The following is a 24,630-nucleotide window of genomic DNA, read 5'->3' as shown; positions in this document are numbered from 1 at the left end:
CAACAACCCTGAGCCAGACAACCACTTGAGCAAGTCTCATCACAATAACCTTGTCAAGGATGAGATTGCTGCCTCCATTAAGATGCAGGTAATTCCTGATGAAAGATCGTCCCTTATCTTGATCAGCTGTTATAAAGAACATGGAGAACTTCCTACAACATCAGCTGCTGCCAGGAGTTTGGTTAATAATTCAGAAGCTGCAGACAGACCAAAGAGTAGCACCGAAAGCTGACAGTGATCCCAGTCTTTCACAAACCACATGTAAATGTGACAGACAGCCCATGTAAACGAAAGATACAGCATGCAGGTTAAGAGATGTCAGTCAGTCTCCTCTTTGACCACTGGCAGAAAGCCTGTCAAGGCCCCATTAAAACCTAAACTTTGGAATATGAATCTTCAGCTTGTGCAAACTCTAGATGGCATCGCTTCCGCTTCATCACACTGCAGAATCCTTCACCTCTGGTGAATACCACTCTTACAGTGTCCCAAATCAGAAGACCATTTGCCCCTTAATGGGGGAAGATCTTGCTTAAAAGCGGGGAGGTAAATGAGAGCAAAAAGCTATAGACTTCAGCTTTGCTATGCCTGGTATGTCCAAGAGATGAGCATCCAACACAATGAGACACCAAGAAAGTATCAATCATGCACCAAACAGATCCAAAAATCAGAGGGCGGAGAATTGACTTAGGGCTCTCAATGGCATTTGTCTATGATACTGGTCTGTGGGTAGCATGTTTAAGTGTAACCTGTATGAGGAGACTTCCTCCGCTTTTTAAGAAGCCCAACTACATCTAGCAGCTGAGTTTTTTAATATTCTCATAGACTAATTTATATTTCTTACGTTGTGAAGTACCTTTGACCTTTCAACTGGAAAGGCATTTGATTAGTGAAGCAGCTGAACGTACAAGAACTACATACAGAGGTTTCAATTCTGCAGCCTCCTGGTCAGGAAACGCCGCAGAGAGCACACAGGGTAAATGCCAACCTCAACACTGACTGGCTGCAAATACTCATGCCTCCCACATTCCTGTAATAGCGCGGGTTAAAAAGGGGGAAGGCAGGAGAGATAATAAATGAACACGTGCAAACAACAACATTAAGATGACTTTTTACATGAGAAATACGCCACTTGATGGAGTGCTTTAACAGGCAAGCAGAAGTGCTTTCCCACACAAGGTGATACCTTCCTATAACGCAACATGTTCAGCACTAATGTTAAAGACATTCACCAGCATCTTCTGAGGCTGTATTCATACAGTGATGATCTGGAGGCATTTTCTTAAACACTTTTCAGTGAAAACATCAGTGCTATTCACAAAGTTCATCATCCCAGCGATCCACAGTAGATTTGCTGGCTTTTAACATCCTCTATCATTAAAAGCGTTCCATTTTCAATGATCAAAGTTTAGAATCCCAGTAAAATCCTCAATTACAATAGCATTTTTCTGTTAGCTGATGGGTGTTCTCCAAAACCACAAGGATAGACCATTCAAGATACATGTTAAATATCCACATCTGCATGTGAACACTGATGTTCCAAATAGAGCTTTTATATGGATAGATGTCTGAAGATAACAGTCATAACACCTCCACCCAGACCTGTAAATGCTAAGAAACAGGAAGCATTCAGGCAGGAGAGCAACTGTCTTTCACTAACAAGGGCCCTACAGTACCTGAAGAAGGGTTGAGGATGTTGAATTTTCCATTTCAGCTTCACTTCAGCCCAGAAACACGGGAATTAGCTTTTATAAACATATGTCATGATCATGCTGCTGTCTGACTTACCATCTATCTCTTGTCCAATGGAAAGTCCAGCCCATTTCCGCTGCAAAAACAAGACAAAAGCTTCAGAAAGCCTCTTTTTCAGTAGAAATGTCCACTCAAGAGTCAACAGCCTCATTTAGAAAAAAAGGCCCCTCCATCAGAAGCTTAAATACCAAAAACGGCAGAGTAAGATCTTACAAAAACCCCCAAATTGCCAGGAAATAAGTCAAAATAAAGGAACCATTTGTACAAATAATTCCATTCTCTGACCTCAGGAGGTCATCCTGTTCAACTCCCCACTCAAAGCAGGGCTAACATCAACTTTACATCAGGTTGCTCAAAGTATTGTCATGACACTTCATGTTCAACATCTGATAATTCAGCAATCAATTCTGGAATGACAGGCCACATCTAACGGCAAAGATGGGGGTTATGTTCATTAATGCAGATCTCACAAGACAAAATTCACGTCATTGATCACTCCACCATCTCTGTAACAGATGTTGCCATACTGGATGTTTTTTGGCCATTCTGTTCATTTTCTAATCAAGCTCAGGGGCTGATCGCATAAGATATCATGCAATAGGCAGGAAAGGCTGCTCTGCACTCCACAATCATTTTAAAAGCTTATATGTAAAAACTGATTGTAGGAATTTGTTACAATGTGAAGCAATGTAACTTAAAATAATTAAAAATTTTCTGGAGAACTAGCAAGAACTCTTCCAATTTACTGCCTCCCCTCAAATTCCTTTGCCATCACTGCACCATCCTTGGTCTTTCATTCTCTGCAGTATATAAACAGCTTTTGGTCTTTAAGGCTAAGAGCAAGGTTATTACAGAATGATGGTAGTAATGATAAGCAATGCAGAACAGAAGTTATTAGAACTCTTGCAATCTAAAACGTCCACTACATGACTGTCCATGATAACGTGATAGGACTTGACATAAATATATATTTTGTATAATGCTGGTTGTGGTCAAAGACTTCAGGAAATACTGGAAATCTAAATCCCAGCATCAAGAACACTTAAATAAAGCATTCACCCACCAGCAAATTTACTCTCATAGTCACATAACTATCCCATAAGCAAACTATCTCAAACCTTAGTAGAAGTATTTCCCAGAGCTGCAATAACTACTGGAATCTACAAAAGTCAACCCTAGATCATGAACTCACCTACTTTAATCCTGTGATTCAAATATCTTATACTGATAACTGTTTTTCACTTTTGGCATCATAAATCATAACTGGACATATGGCAACGTTCTATTCACCCACTCATCCGGGCAAATTTGAATTTGAACAACATGTCAAAAAGCAAAAACTAGTTCTTGGGCCTAGTCCAAGTCATCTGTTGTAGAAAAAAGTCTTGTGCTTGCAGCATGAAGACTTAGCTTCTAGATCAGTTATTAGCAGGAAAGTATGAAAGCATTAAATTGGTTACCATGATTGTTGCTGTTTTTAATTACGTAACTCACTGTATATGTCAGTTAAAGGCTACATGTTATCCGGTTCATTTTTCTACAATTGCATCAATTCCAACCATCATTTAAAATGAAATAACTTGATTTAATAAACTAAGAAAGAGGAGACAAGTTAAACCTATTTTATGCATTTCACTGCACTTGTTATCTGGAAATACAAGCAATGACTGCACACAATCAATAACATTTCCTGCAGGTCTTTGAAAGAGCAATACAGGAAAGAAACTCCTTTTAAGCCAAGAGAGAATAGAGGACAACAACAACTGACAACAAAACAGGTATTACCCAGGCTTTTCTTTTTAGAAGAGTTTGTTGCTTGTTTTTTAGAAAGGTTAAATTAAATCTTTTATAGTTTATATGAGCTCAAAAAGATCAAAGGAATAAAAGAAAGTTTGCTTCAGCTATAGTACATGTCTCCATGAACTGCTGATGTCAGAATCAATTTTGCAGTATCCTTTACTCAGGCATCTCCCATCAATTAGGATAGTTATCATCAATCCTGATCTCAAAAGAGATTTTAGTTATTCCACAGCAAAACAGTAAGTTAAACCAGACAGTACCTGTGGCAAGCTGAATGCGATGTTGCCAGGAACAACTGAGGAATGAGTTCTCAGCGTGAAAACGTATTTGTGGTTGGGAGAAGTCTTCACAACGACATGTCTAGAAGAGAGAACAGCATTTTACTTCAAAGTAAACCTAGAAGGATTTCAAATTGCTCCCAGTGCTGTAAAAGTTCTAGAGAAACAAGCCAGTTTACATTCTGGCCCTATAACAGGGGAAAAAAAATGCTTTAAATCTACACTATGATTCAAGTGGACATCAGTCTTCCACAGGAGTCCACTATCTTCAGCGATGTAACATGATCTCAAAGCTCAGCAATGAGACATTGTACTAATACATGTTATTTAAAATCACCACCTTTATTTCAGGAATTGCATTATAAAAACATGACAGAACCATACTATAACCAAAAAAGATCAAGGTTGCCATATCTTAAACCAACACCAGCTTCACAGCTCAAGCTTCTAACACCGGGGCAAAAACGTTTTTATCAAAGTCCAAGTAATTTAACTCACTTGAGATTTTAGTATGAAAGAGATGCAACACCTATAAAAGGATCATAGTATGCTGTTCATAAATTTGGTCATAGAGAAAAAAAAGAAAAGAGAAAGAATTCCTGTATGAGAAGCAAGATCACATAAGGCAGCGAGGCCTACCATCCTGTTTGCTAGTGATGAACAGATCCTGTTGAACTTGCATAGGACCTGAAGAGGGGGAACACAACCAAAACAGAACAGTGCCAATAGTCAGAAACAGCCACAACAGCAGCAACTGCATGTGGCTGCCTGTCACACTCAAAAACTATGCTGTAAGGAAAAAAGAGACTCAGAAGCTGCTCAAATTTATCTTAAGGTTACGCATGATATTCTTGTCATGTGATACGCAGACTTCTTGTTGGCTTAAGAAAGTAAAATAAAAGAAAGATGGGATTTGTGTGCACCAGTAACAGTGGTGATGGTAGAATCATGTTTGACATCACCTTGCTCTTTGCAACTGCCTGTAGTTTAACTATCCATATGACATAAGTGGCCACCAATTCATGTGACCTGTGGATCCACCTCTCACCAACTCTCTTTTCCACAGCTAGAAAGTGAGGGCTAGATGAATTACTCTAACAGTCAAAGCCCACACTCCTGGCCATGCTCCCTCCCTTGGAGTGAATGTAATACATGCACATATGCTCAGTATATTTTCATTTGCATATGAACTGTAAATCCAGCACGATCCAAAAGTCGATCTGCTGCATACACATACATTGACTAAAGTGTGTACGCATAATAATTTCAGCAACATGGTTGGAAAGAACATATGGCCCTTTGAGACTAGAGGAAACGTGTGGCTGGCATAACCAGAAAGACTAGACATCACTAGCTTTAGCCCAAACATACAGGAAAACCTTCAAAACTCCTCCAGGAACTGTTAGTGCTTGATGGCACAGCAGGGTAAGAAAGCATTTTAAACATATCGCACAGAGATATATGCTTTCTCTGACAGGCGGACAGGTGATTTAATTCTTCACTTGTTCTGGCCTTAAATCATCCATTAACTGCTTAAGGCCCCAACTGTAGGGATATGTAGCCCTCTTTTTCCATCGCCTGCCCCAGAAACCTGTTCTAAGCGGTTTGTCTCCCTAAACACACTACATGGGGAGATCAACGCATTTAACGGAAATTTCAAGGCAATCAGAGGAGGTTTGTGAGGACTGGAAAAAATCAAATGTCACTCCTATCTTCAAGAACGAGGATCCAGAGAACTGCAAGCTGGTCAGCCTCACTGCCATCCCTAGGAACGTGAAGGAGCAAATAATCCTGGAAGCCATTTCCAAATATATTTAAGACAAGAAGGTGACCAGGAGCAGTCAGCATGGCTTTACATAGGAGAAAATCATGTCTGTCCAATCTAAGAGCCTTCTACAGTGAAACACGCAGCTAAATGGATGAGGGGAGAGCACTGGATTCTGTTTATCTCAACGTGAGCAAGGTTTTCAACATCGTCTCCCACTACATCCTTACACACAAAACAATGAAATACAGAATAGATAAATAGATAGTGAAGTAGACTGAAAAGTAGCTGAACTGCAAAACATACAGCTGGAGGCCAGATGTTAATTGGTGTACCCCAGGTGTCCATACTAGAGCCCATACTGTTTAGCCTCTTCATTAAGGATTTGGATGATGAGACTAAATGTCTCAGCAAGTCTGCAGTCAACACAAAACTCAAAGGAATAGCTGATGCACCGGATGATTGTGCTGCCTTTGAGAAGGACCTCAACAGGCTGGAGAGATGAGCAGACAGGAACCTCTTGAGGTTCAACAATGGGAAATGCCAAGTCCTTCACCTGAGGAAGAATAACCCCACACACCATTACCAGCTTGCAGGTCCAACCAGCTGGAAAGGCTTGAAAACTGCCCTGTAAAAAAGAGCTGGGGGGGGAGCCTAGTGGACACTCGGTTGAACATGATCCAACAGCATGCCCTCGTGGCAAAGACAGTCAGCAGTATCCAGAGCTGCATTAAGAAGAGCGTTGCCAGCAGCACGAGGGAGGTGATGCTTCCCCTCCGCTCAGCACTGGTGAGACCACATTTGGAGTGCTGTGTCCAGTTCTGGACTCCCCACTACAAGAAAACACAGATATCCTGGAGTGACTCCAGCGAAGGGCCACAAAGATGATAAAGGGACTGGAGTATCTCTCACATGGGGAGTGTCTAAGAGAGCTGAGACTGTTTAGCCTGGAGCAAAAAGGGTCCGGAGGCATCTTACCACTGTGCATAAACATCTGATGGAGGGCAATAAAGAAGATGGAGCCAGGCTCTTCTGAGTGGTATCCAGTAACAGCACAACAGATAACGAGCACAAATGGAATCACAGGAAATTCCATTTGAACATAAGAAACCACTGTTTTTTTCTTGTGAGAGTGGTTGAACATTTGAATACACCCAAGGGCAGAAACTCCACGACCTCCCTGGGCAGTCTGTTCAAAACCTGATCAGACACAGTCCTGAGCAACCTGCTCTAAATGACAATGCCTTGAGCAGGGGAGTGGACTAAATCTCTAGAGGTCCCTTCCAATAGCTACTCCAATCTCAGCCACTCTGTGATTCAGTTTGAAGAACACCTGAAATAACCTGCATGTTTAGTATGTACCATCTACCTCTAACCAGCAGGAAATGCCAGACACCCAGGTTTGCCTGAAATTCCACCGTTTTGAGGGTTAGGGCACCTCTGGAGCCCACAGAAGCTTAAAAAGTGTAATTAACCTTTTCAGGGAGGCAAAGGATTTGGCCCACCCAAAACTGAATGTTAGTCTAAGCACTGTTTCATTTTAAATGTATTCTTAGATAAAACACAGAAGCTGTCCTGGGAGCAGGGACTGGAATGAGGAGGTTTACAGCATAGAAAATATCAGCCTGGATAGTTTAAGTTCACATTAATAAACAGCTAATTGGAAAACAAGGTATCATGCTGAAGAGTATTAGGCAAACGTGCCTATAAGCACTATACAAGCTCTGGCTGTGCTATAGGAATATCTCACTGATAAATACATTTCATGACAAATAATACTCTACTAAAAGTTGTTCACAAGACAGCATAAAATGCAACATTAAAACTTCTTAAGACAGGGACAGGTCCTGAACAGCACACTGAACTCAGCTCAAAACATAACGGTGACTGCAGCTTACACAATTCAAAATCCATGCAGGAAGAAAGGAACTCCACTATTGATGGGTTTCATTTCAAAGAAGCAAAACACAGGTTTAAAAAAAAATTATAAAAGAAACAACAGTCTTCACAAAGATTTGGCAGAGAAATTAACAGTATTATACTGGAGTGTATCATTCATCAAAAACACTTCCAGAAGGCCCGAAAGCTAATACAGCCCAGCAGTAGGCCAAGGGATGCCAGCAGAAGGGGAAAAAAAGAAAGAAAGAAAAAAGAAAGAAAAAGAAAGAAAAAAGTTCAGCTTTCTGAAAGAAATCTATAGCCAAATAAGAAGAATGGAAAAGGTCAAATCCTGACAGGTTCTTTGAGAAAAATCTGCAAAAGGCATGTAAGAATAACAGCACATCTCTCTCACAGACAGCAGGAGCAGACAGCTTCCCACAGGTTGCAACTAAGATATTAAGAAAAACATTCAAAATGAAGGCGATGGCAGGAAAAATTAAAACTGCATTGATGTTCACCTGGAATGAGCTTGAGGAGTTCATGGAGACACACRGGGAAGTCTCAACCTCATTAACACTAGCTTCTGCTTATAAATTAATAAAAGGAGCAATGAGTCACCAGCACCAAATATATCCCAAGAACCCTGAAGGATGAAACTACTGATATACTAATTCATGTGTAAAGCCTTGCCTAAAACCATCAACACCAAAATGTAGTGTGATGCTAATTTTTAAAAGAGCTCCAGGCAAGGCCCAGGACCCTGACAGCTAGTTAACTCTGCTGACCAGGTTGAGCAAGCCAACAGAAGCTATAACAGGTAATATTGATCTGTTACAATTTTTACATTAGTGAAGAGAGAGCATAGCTTTTGTAAGGGAGAGGATATCTTACACATTTGTGTGAAAGTCCCAATAAGCATTTGAATAATACAGGCATTGATTTCCTTTGTACACCTTTCAGAAACGCATGTGGATTATTCAGCAAAGTTTCTCAGGGGCTCTTCAGATAACTAAACTGCCATGAGATAAGCGGGATGGTCCTCCCATATAAAAGACAGGAATTATCGATCAGTTCTCAGCAGAAAAAGATTGCTCCTCAGATACCCTACCTGGTTTCCTCCTAGACTGCTGACCCTTTCACTCTATCTGTTTGCTTTCAACATGTTTCTCCTTCCTAAATATTTTGAGAGTCCTCAGGGTAGAAATATGCACAGAGACATAAGACCTTAACACTTAATAAATCAACACTGTGTCTAAAATAATGCACTGCATCCCATGAACTTACGCATCACAAAATTATGACTCATACTTGTCTAACCTGCAGGATACAGAAAAATGAAGCATGAAAAGATCTACAGTGGCATCTTGGGGATAAGTCACTTCACTGATCCAAGGTCAAACTCCCAGCTCCAGGCCAATGAGCACCAAATGAAAGCATTAAAGCAAAGTCCTTTATGTAGTTGTTACCAAAAATCTTCTGTGCATCCAGTCATGGTTAAGGTAGCAGAAGCCAAAACAGCTGACTGCGTGCAACTTACTGCAGCAGATCATAAGGAYGGTCTTGCTCAGTATATCTGCAATGCAGCAGAATGACTACATCTTTCAGGAGTAGCTGAATATCGAGATGTTTTTCTGTACTCTAGTCTTGTAATTTGCAAAGCAATTTATAGCATCTGTTCACAGCCAAACATATGCTGCTTTCTTTGTAAGCCCCAATTTCTAGAAATAGGCAGGGCTCTCAGGGAGAATCAGTACAGCCAGAATCATGGCCAGCCTGCTTAACAAGCAAGTCTGAGGATATTGCTTCCTGCACATTTCCATAAATGCAGCGAAAGAGGGTTCTCATTTATAGAGTGAAAGAAAAGCAGTTGGATGCTGCAGGTCTAGAAGCTGGGTCCCTTCAGGACATTCGTATTTCAAGAAATTAACATTTGTAAAATGCAGGAGCTAACGGTTTAGGTAAAACACTCAATTTGGATCCTTTTTATAAAGCCAATTACTTTGATAAAAATCCATTTAGGGGAAAAAAAWATATATATATACATAATTGACCAGAACACTTGCCCTGTCCAAGTAGGCACTTTTGCCTACTTCTGGCTGTAAAAGTTTTGCTGTTTTTTTTACACTAAAGGTGAGGTTGTGAAATCAGAGTTCAGTCAATCACTGCAAGCGGATGGGACAGCTCCCCGCAGCGCAGGAGSTCTCCAGGGTAGCAGCGCAGCAGGCCGAGAGCACAAAGCCAGGCAAGTCTTCAAACGCCTCTGCTGCCTTCTTCCCTGCCATTCAGAGACATTCTGTTCTCCATCCTTAGCAAAATTCATCCGGGCCAGGTGTCGTATGCTTAGGTGACCCAAGGCCCTATGCTTATCATTCAAAACCTTTTGTTAAATACTGTTTCCCTTCTTCAGCCTTCTGTCGCATGTGATACATTCTGTTGAAACCAATTATTTCTGTCTACAAGCCACCTTATTATTGCAACAAAGCAAGAAAACTGAGGGGTTTTTTTGTCTGTTTGTTTTAAAATAAAATGTGCTTCTGCATAGGCTGGGTTGAAAAATTAATGTGTTCTCTACCTTTCTAACAAAAATAAAGCCCAGAATCAGCTTCTATTCATCACACAAAATCGTGATTAGAGTATCCAAACTGTKGTGCTCACTTTCTGGTTGTCTTCACCTATTGGTGTTATGCTGGAAAACAACAAGACAGAGTTTTCACTGAGTCTGCAGAGTATTCCAACATGATGGGGAAGTGAGAAGACGGCCCTAGTAACACAGTTAAATCATAAAAATCTATTTGAAAATAACCCACTAGCTCAAATATTCTAACTAGGTAACAGGAACAAAAAAGAAAGAGCCTGAAGTCCTTCATTAAAATAATTATAAGCTCCAGTTCCCAAGATAGAAATGCATCAGAGAAAAGAAAAAAAAAGAAAAGAAAGAAAGAAAATCTATCATTTTAGAGTATATCCAGTTCTGAGAAAGAAGCACACGCAAAGTTTTCATCTCTAAAGATACAAAACTACAAGAATTTTGTTAATTAACCTACTGCATTCACCTTCCCAAATCAGAAATTCCACCTCATTTCCAGCCAAACTTTGAAAACATGTTTTTGCTTTTTTTGGTTAAAAGGTGAAAGAACAGCTTATACTTACTGTCCAGATTGGAAGTCCTTCTCATTCACCACAGCACAGTTTGTTAATGATAGTTCATCTGTGGGACACCTCGCTGCTTGCATAGACTAGGAGAGAGAAAGAGAGGGAAGGGAAATTATCAAATAAAACWTGATTTTTCCTTCAGCCTCCAAGTCTTAGAACTTTTTTAGATCCATGAAACACAAACAGGTCTCATCAGTATTGATACACTCTCAGAGCATAGTTTACCATCATTGACAACCTTCTATCTCCCTTCACGCTTTCTCCAGATGCTTCTAATTGTCAGACATTTGTATCCAAAAATCTCTGTATTTTGTAAGTCTAGATTGGGAAAAAATACCTAAAAATTACCTGGGAAAAAAACTGCAAGACAAGTGTTGCCATCTTGCTGATGGATCCTGATGTTCCCTGTATCCAGCAACATGCTACGATGCCAACACGAGTCATTCACTGCAAGGCATTTCTTTCCAACAACAGTTGGGACTTTCTGAAAGCTGTTAAAGCAAGTGGCCTGGCAACAGACCCATCGTACTACTGCCCTGGGTAACTCTGCCTCGCATTGCTGTGCTGAATTAGAGAAAGACCACAYGGAGAGAAAAGGGTCAAATAAAGATGTTACCTTTCTTCCCTCTTCCCTCACACAATAGCGTRAATAACAGACTGCAACAGAATATTTCTGCGCCAGTCTGAAGATGTACTCAGAAAACTGAAATTTGAGCACATAATCTTTCCTATCTTATAGGAGACTAGATCATTATGGATCAGCAAATAGACAAGAAAATTAAGTTCAACAGTCAATTTTATCCTATCACTCTCAAAAAAAATTACTGAAACAAAGTAGTCTTTAAAAAGAAAGAAAAATCAGTGTCTCTATCATTGGAGTGTTGAAGATTTGACAGAAAAGCAGCTTTGGAGTCAGAGGAGCAGTCCTATTTCAAGAATATCTGTTCAGATTTTTCCTCTGCTGTCAGCAGCTAAAATAACTAAACACCAACACTCAGCCCAGGCCGCCCCTCTCCTCATTACAAGGGAGCACCCAGCATAAAGCAGCAAAAGCCTCAAGAATTACAGAGGAGGGACACGGAAGAGAAAAACCTCAGCCTTCTACATGGGCTCAAAATGCCTCTAGAAGAGGAAAAAAGAATGGAAAAGGTGAAATGTTTCTATCGCCAGYGGTAAACTGAACAAGTTTAATTCAGAGAAAAACTAAACGTGAACCCTGGGGATGCTATTTTCAGAGTCAAAGCATAACTATTTTATTTGTCCGATACAGATTTGCAGCCACGGTAACAGCAATAGGTTGACACTGACTGAGAGTTTCTAACAATCAATTCAAAATGTATTTTATMAAGACACCCCAAAATCCCAGCAACAAGAGGAGGAAAAGCACTGATCCTAACACACACATCTGGATAATTTCCCATGAGTAACATCCTTTTCAATCTTTTTCCCCCTATCCCTTTGGGCTATTTGAGAAAAGAATCAGAAAATTCATCCCTACATAGATTTAAGCACGTGTGCTCTACAACTTTTTATGCATTAATGTAATTTTTACTAGAATACTTACTATTTACAGAAAGACTAATACATAATTTTACTGAATGATTGAATTAAGCCAGCTGCCCTTCACAAGTCTGCCAACAGAAAAGGATGCTGTTCTGCAGCCTTGAAAGTTTTAACTATTTGCATCTGAAGTGTAAGTAGAGACTTAAATATTTCCATCATAAAAAATCATGGACTTCACTAGGCTTCCGAAAAATATTAGTTGCCTTTTCAGGCTTTTGACATTCAATTAAAAAAAATAAATATATATATATATATATATATAAAGAAAAAAGCATTCACCATGTCACCATGTTAGAATTTTTCCTTTCAGTCATTATGGGACTATTTTCTAAAAGAGCACATCCTGCTAAACGCATTAGATGAGATATTTCTGGAGAAAATTCTGTCCACAGGACCCATGGATTAAAGGTTTTTACAGCACCAGTCCTCGAATGCATTTTTAATCCTCGCTGACAAACTGCTACCTACATGTAGTAGGAAGCACCTGGCAAAAGTTACCATTCAGCGCTGGTCCACATTCGGGAATGTACGAGTTTTGCTTTAAGGAAAGGCATAAATATAAAGGAATGCACTTCAAATCCAGCACAAAGTGTTCCTTCTGCGAGTTCTTCAACGTGATATCTGTGTGGGGAAATGTCCTTGGTTATTCGACACACGAAATAACGTAGCTGTTTCTGCAGCAGTATCAGTACAGATTGTGCTAGCCATCCTGTAGCCCATACAGCGCCTTCTCCTGCTGGGGCTTTTGGCAGAAGCCCATTTTTCTCTTAGCAATATCCAACATTTCAGCTCCCAGCTCTCAAATATATGCCTTCCCCAAGTTTTAAGGCCATTTTTAAAGCCTCAATGCATTATCAGTGTACAGAAATGTTTTTAAAAGAATACAGCTCGCACAAAGAAAGGATGTCATTCGATGTCAAGCAGGTTTTTGCGAGTGTACAGGGACAATTTGGGAAAACATAGTCAGGTAAAAGATGATACTTTAGGTAGGAAGCGCCCAGAGATGAAGGAGGAACACACTGTTCTAGTGAACTGCAGGCAACCTGCAGCAGAGGGGAGCGTTTACTCTTACCTTCCCTCTCTCCAGTGCTCATATCCCCAGCACTGCAGCTCACAGGATACAAGCATGTCTATCAGCTGAGCTGTCAYAGTGAGGATGGCGGCGTTGGCTGCTCCTGGGTAAGTTTTCAGGCATAAATGCAGTAGTCTAGTACTGTAACATGAGCCACTGGAGTCTAAAGGCCTGTCACTGGCCAGGGTGACAGTACTACCAAGCTTAAAGTGGTCTTGCACTTTGGGTTCCAGCTCGCCAGGTCACCAGCACAAGGACTCTGAAGCCTGCAACCTCTTTCCACTCTGYCATCCAACACTCCCATTTCCTACCCTTGCACACCAAATGTCAGGAAAGAGAGGAAGCAAAAGCCTCAAGAGTATTTCAAAGAAAGCTTCAGGTATGTGTACACAAGCTAATTTTGAGCTAGCTAGTAGGTTACTGCTAGCAACTAGTCAAGGCAACTAAAAGCTCCGCTCTATCAAGTCACTAGAGCAGATCCTGCAGCTGACAGTAAATGCCAYCTGCTTCAGTCACACTGCTGCCAGCACCAGTTTAAAGGTGACCCATGTGCATCTTCAGAGGTTGCAGTTACTGCTATGCCCACAACGTAGACCTGTTAGGCTTAAGAGAGCAAAAGAAGTCTTCATTGCCTCCAGTTGGTGTACTGGTATTGTACAAGAAGGAGATGCCAGGGACAGCCAACTTGAAGGGAGGAGATGCCACATCTAAGACAGTCCTGCATTTCTAAAGTATCTTCAGCTAAAGGCATTCATCAACTATCTACTGTCATGCAGCACCTGTTATTAAATCCTTGTCTACACAGAAGTCTACTCCAAYATTCCTTCTGTTCACCAAGAGAAAAATGAGAGCGCATGATGCAGTGRGAGATCTCATGCTGTAAGACAAACGAAGGACCTCACCTTCAGATTTACGACAAAGCAGTAACAGTCCTCTACTACCAAGCTGATGCTAAATATGAAAACCCAATGGCAGTAGGCTCAATCACACTGTTATAGTTCACTTTTACAAGGCATCTTTCAGTTACCCCAAAGAATAGCTTCATAACAGAAATAAATACCATAACGTCCGATCTTTCAGAAACATTCGGAGTTGCATGGATTCTAGTTTCCCTCTCCTGAAAAAAATGAAACCGAACTATCCTTGCATTTGGAARATCTCAATTGCTTTGACACAGAAGACTATGCTAAGTTATTCAGGTATTTTCATACATATATAAAAAACATCTTTTCTCTTTCTGGATTTCAAGATAAGTATCCTAAGCATCAGCAAATCACTGCCGTTTTGAACAAGGCTGGGGAGAGAACGAACAATAAAACCTCTGGAATATTCCATATAACAGAAGTATGTGTGAGTATATAGTATAAAAAAATATGGTTAATATTTGCGAATTGTTAAGACTRATGATAGAAGAAGTTAAAGGAAAACATGTTTCCCATTACTCAGACTCCGCAGGAGATACGTTGGTGGCACATAATAGAAGTGCACTACTACCTGTCAGTTGTTACTGAATAAAAGAGCTAAAATATCAAATGCTTAGGCAAAGATGCTCCTCATTTGACACAGGAGAGCTTAACTCATTTGATTTCCTAATCCTACCGAAGAGATTAGGAAACAGCTTTCAAAGCAGAGGCAGGTTTTGTTCTCTGCACTGTTCCTTGTATATGACAAATACTGTTAAAGCTTTACATAGTTAAAATCTTTTCTTATGTAATATGCATACACGCATATATAAATACATGTTCCTGTAGATATATGCGCGTGTGTGTGTGTATAGMTAGACAGATAGACAGATTTCTGTTATGCAGTTGTTGGCAAACAACTGTTCAGAAACATGACACACAACTCTGGGTATTAGAAACTGAAGTTTCCTCTGTAAACCCCACAGTCAGCTGTATAGGAGTGGGGATCACCATCTCAAGAGATATCCAACCTCTACTATAACAGCTGTTAGGCACCAAAATACCTTTGAGTCTCCAGTCCAGAGAAGAGGGCAACAAAGAATCTGTGGACGAGTTGTCATAGGGAAGAAAAATTAGTCCTTATTTACTAGAGATTCAGCAGACGCCCACCTGCCTTGTGTTTTCTTTGGTAGCACAGCTGACCCGGGCAAAGGTGCTACAAGTCAGATGCTCATTCACCACTAGAAGTCTGCAAATAATAGTTTATCAAATTTTAAAAGGAAGAAGAATTTTGCCACTAGAGGAGACCTGAAGAGTAACTGAGAGGATGCTATGTAGACCCTACAACGTTATCCAAAAATACAGTCCTGACGCAAAACAGACACGCCTGAAGCTTTGCCTGATATAGCTCGTACTAAAAGACCCAATGGATCAAGTGCAAAATATTTGAAAAAAAGAACAGAGAGGAGATGAATATTAAAACCACAGATGTCCACAGCTTGCTGCACAGACCTAGAAATATTAGCACCTAGAAAGATGAGTTGAAGCAGAGCTGGGTCAGTAATAGCCTGGRAGGAGATAAACCAGCACAGAAAAGCCCAAAGAGGATTATGACTACTTTCTCTTTAAATAGGCACACGTACCATGAAGCTAAATAGGAGAGAGGAAAAACAACGCTGAGCTAAAGGACAAAATATAAAGGACAGGTATAAAATAATAGCAACATTATCACAGCTAAGTTTCGACTAGCAGTTAAGAAAGGGTTCCTAACCAACAGAGGAAGCCAGCACTGTGCTAGCCTCTCTAGTGGGAAACAATACAGACAAAAATCAAAATTCCTTTAAAGATGTTGTTCCGTAAGATTATGAAAGAGATGGTACATGGTGCCTACAACAGGGAAACGACTCAGCAACAGCAGATGTCCTAATTTCTCTGTTTCTAAAATTTAAATAAATAAATAAATAAATGTTCTAAAGAAGTTACTAGTCTGCAAAAAGGTTTTTCTGGACATGTGGGAAAAAAAAATCTAATAAAACTTGAGGAGCTCTGCAGTGCTGCTTGTGCAAGAAAAGGCCGAGCACCCACAAATAACTTTTCAGAAATAACAATCTTGGCAAAACAGGTTTCCTCTTCAAATCTATGATCATTCAGAGCCTTGCTGAGCCCAGCAGGTTAAGCACAGTCCCCCAGGACAAGCAACCTGGAGTGTCTGCTCAGGACCGCCCTTTCCATCTGCTCCACTCRTCCTTCTGGATTACTTTGCTAGAAGCTTTTATTCTGATTTGGAAGTAGTTGCGTTCTCTATACATAACAAGATCATGAACATCAATTCTTTTCTCCTGTTAAAAGGGGAATGCTTGCATTAGGAAAGTTAAAAGTCTCAGGATTAATATTCAGAATTCTTGCTAAGCCCCAAGGTGCTTTGAGTAAGCCAACACCCAGATGGCCTCAATACAGACTCCAGAGAAGAACGGTGGATGAGATGCACACCTCCTTCCCACTGCCCCCGAGCGTGAAGCTTCCACTGGTACGGATCACCTCCCTGTGCTTTCTAAAGCAATCAAGGAGGCACCAAGGTGAACGTGGCTACTCCATGTATACGCCAGCTATCGGCCAACGCAGAGGCTGAAGCAGCTTACAKCACAGGAGAGGGAAAAGGTCACCTCACCACTATCTGAACCATCCCAGGCTGGAAACGGACTGCAGAACGTTCTTCTTCTCATTGATTCGTACCTGCAGCACAACAGTGGCTTTCACTTTCTCATCTGATAACAAACATAGTGATCAACATAAAGCAAATAGTGATCAACATAAAGCAAACCAGATCAAGCCTAATTGTTAATAGGAGTTAGCAACAGTTAGTTAAAGCCAACTAGCTTTCAAGGGCAATTCATTATACATGATATATGCTGAAGTTCACCACATTTTTCATTATCTTTAGGTAACAGCAGGACGTGTTCTCCCTGCCTGGGCAGTGATCTAGACATTACTTCCACCTTAGCAAGTRAAAGCCATTTTATTATGACAGAAGTGCCTGTCTTAGCTATCAGAGCATATATGTTTTTACAGGGTGGTAGCTGCTGCTTATGCTTTGTCTGCAAAGTTCACAGTCCAATGAATTCAGTTCTACAATAGGAGTTTTGCAACTTTACTGCTATTTTACCTTGAGCTGTTAAGGACAAGTATGTCAACTTGGGGATTTGGTTGCACTATTTCCATTATTTTTTGATGTCAGCAGAAACACAATTTACAATTCCAAGACTTAACTCAAGCAATTCTAACTCAAATTCAATCAGATTTCTTTCTGAGCTAATGAATAGCTGGTTTAATTTACCACCTAGTCATTGCTAGATTTCTTGTTAACAATTACAATGAGTAAAATAAGCACATCCTCAAGTAAGAAATGCTGGAAGAGTAAGACAACAGCCAATTTCAAATGGCCAGAACTTCATATAAGTGCAAGCAAGGTCCGCTCATAAAACCAAGGTAGTATCACTGACTAAAAGGTTCATCTGATACAAAAGCCCAGAAGAATTAAGTGTGTTAAAGGAGAAATTCTATGAGCCACCAACATAGCATCTATGATCTAATTAAATGGCTTGTTCTGTCCAGCAAAGATGCCCTTCTCCATACTTCTTTATAATATTGTCAGTAAAGTGATGACTGCAAGTATACCTGTACTGCTGTGCCATATAATYAGAAAGCTGTTTCCTGGCAGTTTAACATGAACATCAACCCTACATTCCAGTTAAGCAATAACAGCCCAGAATACATGCATTTGTAATTAACACATTATTTTTGGAGTTGATGTTACCTCTGATTTCTTCTGCAAGGCAGGAAAACCTACAATTTAATTACAGGGAACTGTGATTTATCATGTTTCATCTCAGCCTCTTTTAAAAAGCCTGAACAGAACAAAACACTGCATAACCTTATCTAAGATTCCAGCCTACGATGCGAGTCATAGGATTTTGACACAATAGCTGTCAGGACACCTACTGGATACAAATTTCTTCCCATTTATTTAGAAAAGTTACCCAACAGCAATAGGACAAGAGCTAAAATACTGCCTTAAGCTTGGAATATGCCTTGTCAAAGCCTGAGATGCTGCTATGCCACAACAGTAATGGACCAGATCTAGTACTAACTTCCCCAGGACAMTGACTACTGTGCTAAACGCTACCTAGTTAAAAGCAGCTTGTATTTAAGATCTACTACCTTGCAGGTTTCATAGAAAAAGCACATAACTTGCTTCAGCTTTATGGTATAACTTATTCAAGTATTTTTAACAGAGGATCCCTTCTTTATTTGCATCTCAGGGGACTGAAGAGAAGCGTTACATCTTTTTATGCCTCAAATATTTGACCTTTCTGAACTGAGCAGCTCACATTCATACATAGCAAAGAACATACCAGTGCTGGGGCAGGGCAAGACAGCATCTGAAGCTGTCAGCCTTCATATAACAAGCAGTGGTATCCATTGGCCCAAATTGAGAGTAACGGGAGACTGTGCTTTTCCATTAATCTTAGTGGCAAAATTCCTTGCTTATATTTTTTTTCTGTTCATAGATCTTCTCCAACACAACTCTCCAACTCCTGGAAGTTAAGCTATTCACAAAAATCAAGTCTCTGCCAGAGAACATCCCCCCTTTGAGGCAGTGTCCAGACAGATACGCCTAGCAAATGACTGCATCGTGTAGAGACTACACTCTCCACCTTCTCCCTCAAAAGATACTTCAGTTATCAAGATCATTACCATTACTATTCTTCAGCGGTAAGCTGCCAGTCAGCACACCAGGACTTCCCAAAGTTTGTCCCCTCTCTCATGCTATTATGTGTAATCCCATATGGATCAGAAAAGGATCAAGGCCTGCCATAGGACATCTATTTTTGAGTTCTCAGGCTTTTTGTATCACTTCAGGTGAAGAAAGGAMTCAAAGATAATTTTATGGCCATGGAAAACCATGTCCTGCCTGATGGGCAATATAGCAAAAAACTGAATACCTGTTTTCTATAGGATAGTTTTCTCTGGACTTGGACAGAGCTGGTGTTATGACAGCACAAACTTACTCCAAATTTCCAACTAGTTCATCTCCTAATCAACAGGATCTTCTACTCCCGCACAGCCTCTGTGCTCTAGGGTACAGGACGTAGAGGATAGGAACGGAGACTGTACTGCTGTGATATAGAAATTCACACTTTAAATGATCCTCCAAAGGAGTATTTGAATTTTACAGACGTCTCCTAGTACCTGGCCAGAGAAGGCAAGTCTTTAACACAGGGAAGTCATTCTGTCCTGCCCATGGGGAGAAAAGAGGTGAGAGATATCAGCACCCCCAAATCAGAGATGGGAGAGGCAGTGCKGACATCTCCCTATTGCGTTGTCCTTCTAGATATAAGCATTGGAAACRCACTGTTTCTGCAACACCATGCGAWGCACGTGTCCATTTTTAAGACAATGTAAGATTCAATGTTGACTAGTTAAGCTAAATATTAACAGAGTAAGACTGAGAAAAGCATCCCTGGTATCAGCACACGCAGTAGCTGAACAGCCACAAATGGTGTCTTCACACTTCCTGCCAAATCAAGAAACCATCCSGAGAAGGAGGAGAGAAATGGACCACTTCTGTGATACCTAACTGCGCTTTTCTAACATACAGGTTAACATACACCTGCTCTCCCTCACATACCTAACACAAAAATCAATTCTTGCTGCATTCCTTATGCTAAGAGGAGACAATTGACCTCTGGGGGTTCCTCAGGGCTGGCACACAGAGGACCACGATGTGACTCATAACCCACTCCTTGGTTATACACTGCAGACCTACACTTTGAGAAAAGACCCAGAACAGCTAAAGAGGTCTCTTAAAGCCTCTCTCTCTCGCTGCTCTCCCTCTTGCTCTTCCGCAGCTAGTTTTGAAGGAAAAGGAAGAGCAATAAACCTGGCCAACTGACGAGATAAACARGCCTCATGAGAACAAGCCTTTTTGCACCATATTCTCCAGCTTCCCTATCCCTCTCACTGAAGGAGACTAGTCAGCTTGGAAGTGCTGTGGCTCTTCATTTCAGCGCCAGCAGAGGTATTCCTGACACTTGACGGTGAAGTTTCAGAGGCAACAGTCCCAAYCACACTCAGAATTCACTACACTAAAAGCATTTAAAATTAAAAGAGAACCTTAGGTTACTCTTATAAGTAAAACACTCCAGTAAACATTTTTTTGCAGGCACAGAAGACATTAACTGGCAAAGATTTCCAGGATACATCTCTTCAGCAACATCTTGCTTGCATGGAGATTCACCAAGAATCAAATTCAACTGGGAATCACAGAACATTTATGCTTTTAAAGATCTTGTTTGCAAAGGTCACTCTCAACACTGAGTGTTCTTAAAGTGGGACAGTTCTGTTGGTAGTAGGTAATAAACTTTAACTCAGTTAAAATTTACTAAAATTAACTGGCTTCAAATAAAACTATTTCTGCTGTGGCATCTGCAACAACAAATTAATCAAAGACGACAAAGTCAGATATCCCACACCTAAGAGAAAGGCAAAATTTAAATAATCACATGGCTGTCAGAATTTTACCCTGAATAATCTCAAATRGGTTTTTGCAAAGCAGAAGTCCTATAAGAAGTATACAAGTATATTGGGGGCGATTTCACAAGACAGGTGCATAGCTGCAGAAGTGATCTCAGATTCAGAGATTCAGATTTAGAATTCTCTCCCACTCCCAGAAAGGACTGCCAAAAAATTATTTCTCTGTATTACATGTTAGGAAATACTGGAAGAAATAAGTGATGATAGAAGGACACTACAAGAAAGGAGAAAGTTGATTCACAAATGTGTTGCTAGTTGCCTGATGACACCTGCATCTACGAAGACTGACTCCTTACGAAGGCAGAAACAGGRAGAAATCAGACTTTATAGCTTTACAAATGAACATAAAAACCACCCTTGAATTATTGCAAAGCTTCTACCAGAATGCCCAATTTAAAACCATCTTGTGATTGACTGCAAGCGGTACAAGGAAGAGAGCGTGTGCTAGTCCAGCAATGTCTTCAGCATCACCTAGCACAGAGGGAGACAATCTGCCTCTCRCACCAATTTCCGCAACTGTTACAGTCTTTCCATTTGACACTTCATTTCAACAGATGTCTATACTACATCTTCTGTTCAAGCCACAGGCTCTTCCAGAGGAGTTATGGCACAGTTCTGCAAGGTAAACTAACATCTACTAGAAATCAAGTGAAATCAAAATCATTTCTAATTATATAGATAGGAATCCCTTCTGCGAAGGGAAAAGGCTAATGCTTCCTGCCACTGTGCCATGGAATTCCCCTCTTCTCTTACCTGCTAATGCTTTATTTAATGAAAATAAAAAATAAAATAAAATAAAATAAAATAAAATAAAATAAAATAAAATAAAATAAAATAAAATAAAATAAAATAAAATAAAATAAAATAAAATAAAATAAAATAAAATAGTTGGGCTACACAAGTTACAGCTATTGTATAATTTGAAAATTCCTTAAAAAGAAGCACTAGTCTTGTACAGGTGATGCCCACCAGCTTCCACTCTATCAAATCAACATTCAGCATGCACAATTTCCCCTTTGAAGACCTGCTGCCAACTTAGAAGAGTAAAACTGCAACCATAAAGCCCTATTTCATTTCCTACACCATTCAGCTACATAGCTCTTCACSCTAGTGCAGACAGAAGCAGAAATGTAGCTCATTCTGGATCAACAGCTTGACACTGGCTGGAACAAAGGCAGTGATGCCTCTAAATGTGCCACAAACTAAGACCTCACCTGGCCTTTCTACATTCCTTTGAGGACCAGTTCCTAATGGGGTTCAAACAAGCTAGTTACAGAGAGCCCCCAGTCCGGACTTCCAGAAGTCCAGGCACAGTGCAAGGAGACTGCAACTCAATTACAGACACAGCTAGACAGGCCTACACCATATCTTCTTCTGCTGCAAAGTGACTAATGTCTTGGCAAGCCTTGATGCTCTGTTTAGTGTACCTACTGTTTACCATGCACAGAGGGAGATACGGAACAAATTGTATCAGAATCAGCYATTATTTCTAATAGTCATGAGCTGTTTCTCCTGTAAACTTCAATCACTGTTAATCACAGTCTCTCCCTTGCGACTGAGGAAAGTCAGTGCAATTAAGGGAGCAGAGTAACACAGCTGAAACAGCACTGGACAATTAATAATATTTGACCTAGCATTTCTCTAAATTATTTTAAAATATTACTAGAAGTTTAAAGATTATGTCTCTCTTCTACTCCAGGAAAGCCGTTAATTTATCTCTGTAAAAGCACTCATATACAAATCAAATCACATAGGTCTAAAAAAAAGAGACTGAGCTGTAAAGTTCATTGTAGGACATTTTTTCAGGCCACAAGTAGTCACTGAAGCTTACTCTACACACTCTCTAGGTTTAAGCATTCTTAAAATGCTGAAAAGAGAACATCATCAGTGTTCCAGTATTAGACTCACCTGTTGTATCTAGAGATATCACACACCTCCATCCGCCTACCCACTATTCCTTATATATACAGACAAAGATCACAATACAGACAAGGATCACAGTGTCACAACAGAAACGTATGCTGTTGCTTGTTTGCRATGACCTCCACATCCTTTTCAGATTCAGTGCTATCCCACATGCAAGCTGGAGGCAGCAGACAGCTTGCTTATTAATTTACGTTAGCAACATTTGGCATAATGCATGACTGGACCAAGCTCACAAAGTGATGTAAAACACTCTTGCTTAAGAACTCTCAGCATTAAATAATCTGATAATTCTGCAACTTAAGCAATTATATATTTATAGATAATTCATAAAACACTTGACAATGAATGAACTTGACAACAACTAAGCATCATTGCACTTCGCTTGCTGGATTACGTGGGAATTAAGCACCTACCATTCTTCGAAACTGAAAAGTCCAGAAACAGCTCACAGTAGCAGGAAAAAGTTCGGACAGATGTTTCTCCCACCCTCCCACATCCTCAGCCACCACCCTCCAGCTTCTCACACCATTCACTAGGCCTTTTCAGCACACTGAGGCAAGTGAAAACTAACTTTCAAACTCCCTAGGTAGTTCTCTGCCAACCTAGAATGCTGAAAGGGCTTAGCGCAAGTCCAGGTGAGCAAGGCAACAGGGGCAAGACCATGGCAGACAGATCAGTTTAGGTCAGAGGGAGCCACAGTTTCAGGATGACGTTCATTACAGTCAAGATGATCTTACCACTAATGAAAGCACTGAGACCCTTCAATTACAGAAAGCTGGAAAAAATAGTCAAAAAAGCAAGATTTCTCCTGGCTCAACTGGTTGAACCAGCTTAGCAAAGGGTAAGGTGAAGAAGAAAGGTGCAAGAGAGAAAGTGAGACCACTAGGAGCAGACAGAARAAAAGCTCTTAAAAGAGACAGGCAGCATGACATGCAATTCCTYTGCCCAATTAATCAACAGCATCTCAGAGGTGGCACTCCACCAGGTCTCTCCACCCGTGACGCATAGCTATCACTGGGCCAAATTTCTCACCACCACTCTAACCTCCATGCTATATCTGGCAACAGACCATTGCACCATCCACCACTGTATCTACCAGATACACAGCAGAACGTGACACACCATGACAAAACCTATTCTCCAAGATCTTAATCACTGCATTGCTTTGGCGAAGGCAGAATATTTCATTCTGAAGCAGAGAGTAATGAACAATTTGACTTTCACAAGCAGGCTGGCAAAGCAGGACTGAGCTCAGAGCAAAGAGAAGCAGCAATCTTAGCTGCAAGTCGCAGCACTTTAAGATCGGACCTAAGAAAAGAGGATATATGAGATGCCAGAAAAAAAGGTGATTTGACAATGAGATTGTTCCTTTACAATTTTRAAGTCTTTAGGCCACTTGCAGGTTTTATCTAAGCAGTTAGTAATAAGGGATTTTTTAAAACATATGAGCAGGATAGAACACTGCAAAGTCCTTAACSTGTGTTTTAATGCAACACTGCTCAGACTGGCACCACAGCAGGGCTATAAACTGCTATTTTCTGCCTTCTCCTAGTCTTTAAAAGGTTGTTGCTTGGCGGTTGCCCACAGGGCTGAGAGTCACCAGGGGTTCATGGTGCTTCCCAGCCTCTACACTCCTGCCCCACACCACCAAGGGGTCACCAAGCCACACAGTACTCTTAGGAGACCCCCAAATCCTGCCCCATACCACCAAGGGGTCACCCCAGCCTCACAGCACCCCTAGGAGACCCTAAAATCCTGCCCCACACCACCAAGCGGTCACCAAGCCACACAGCCCCCCTAGGAGACCCCCAAATCCTGCCCCACACCACCAAGGGGTCACTCCAGCCTCACAGCACCCCTAGGAGACCCTAAAATCCTGTCCCACACCACCAAGGGGTCACTTCAGCCTCACAGCACCCTTAGGAGACCCTAAAATCCTGTCCCACA

At 40.8% G+C, this 24,630-nt stretch overlaps 1 protein-coding gene across 2 annotated transcripts in view; it reads right to left on the bottom strand.

The window, feature by feature from the left end:
- The window catches only part of NSF (N-ethylmaleimide sensitive factor, vesicle fusing ATPase), an 81,353-nt gene that overhangs the window by 56,276 nt on the left and 447 nt on the right, over positions 1-24,630 (bottom strand). The window contains exons 1-4 of one of the 2 annotated variants that reach the window (XM_085316161.1): positions 10,975-10,999; positions 10,624-10,709; positions 3,810-3,909; positions 1,786-1,825 (exon numbers count right to left, since the gene is read on the bottom strand). In XM_085316161.1, the coding sequence (XP_085172287.1) occupies positions 1,786-1,825; positions 3,810-3,909; positions 10,624-10,706 (223 nt within the window). In that variant the 5' untranslated portion in view covers positions 10,707-10,709; positions 10,975-10,999. Of the gene's footprint in view, positions 1-1,785; positions 1,826-3,809; positions 3,910-10,623; positions 10,710-10,974; positions 11,000-24,630 lie in introns of those variants that run through there. The other variant, XM_085316162.1, reaches the window with a different exon arrangement.

The sequence above is a fragment of the Rhea americana genome, unplaced genomic scaffold (genome assembly GCF_003343005.1).
Source record: "Rhea americana isolate MKP2758 unplaced genomic scaffold, rheAme1 scaffold_453, whole genome shotgun sequence".
Classification (NCBI taxonomy): Eukaryota; Metazoa; Chordata; class Aves; order Rheiformes; family Rheidae; genus Rhea; species Rhea americana.
This window is presented reverse-complemented; position numbering and strand designations above follow the sequence as displayed.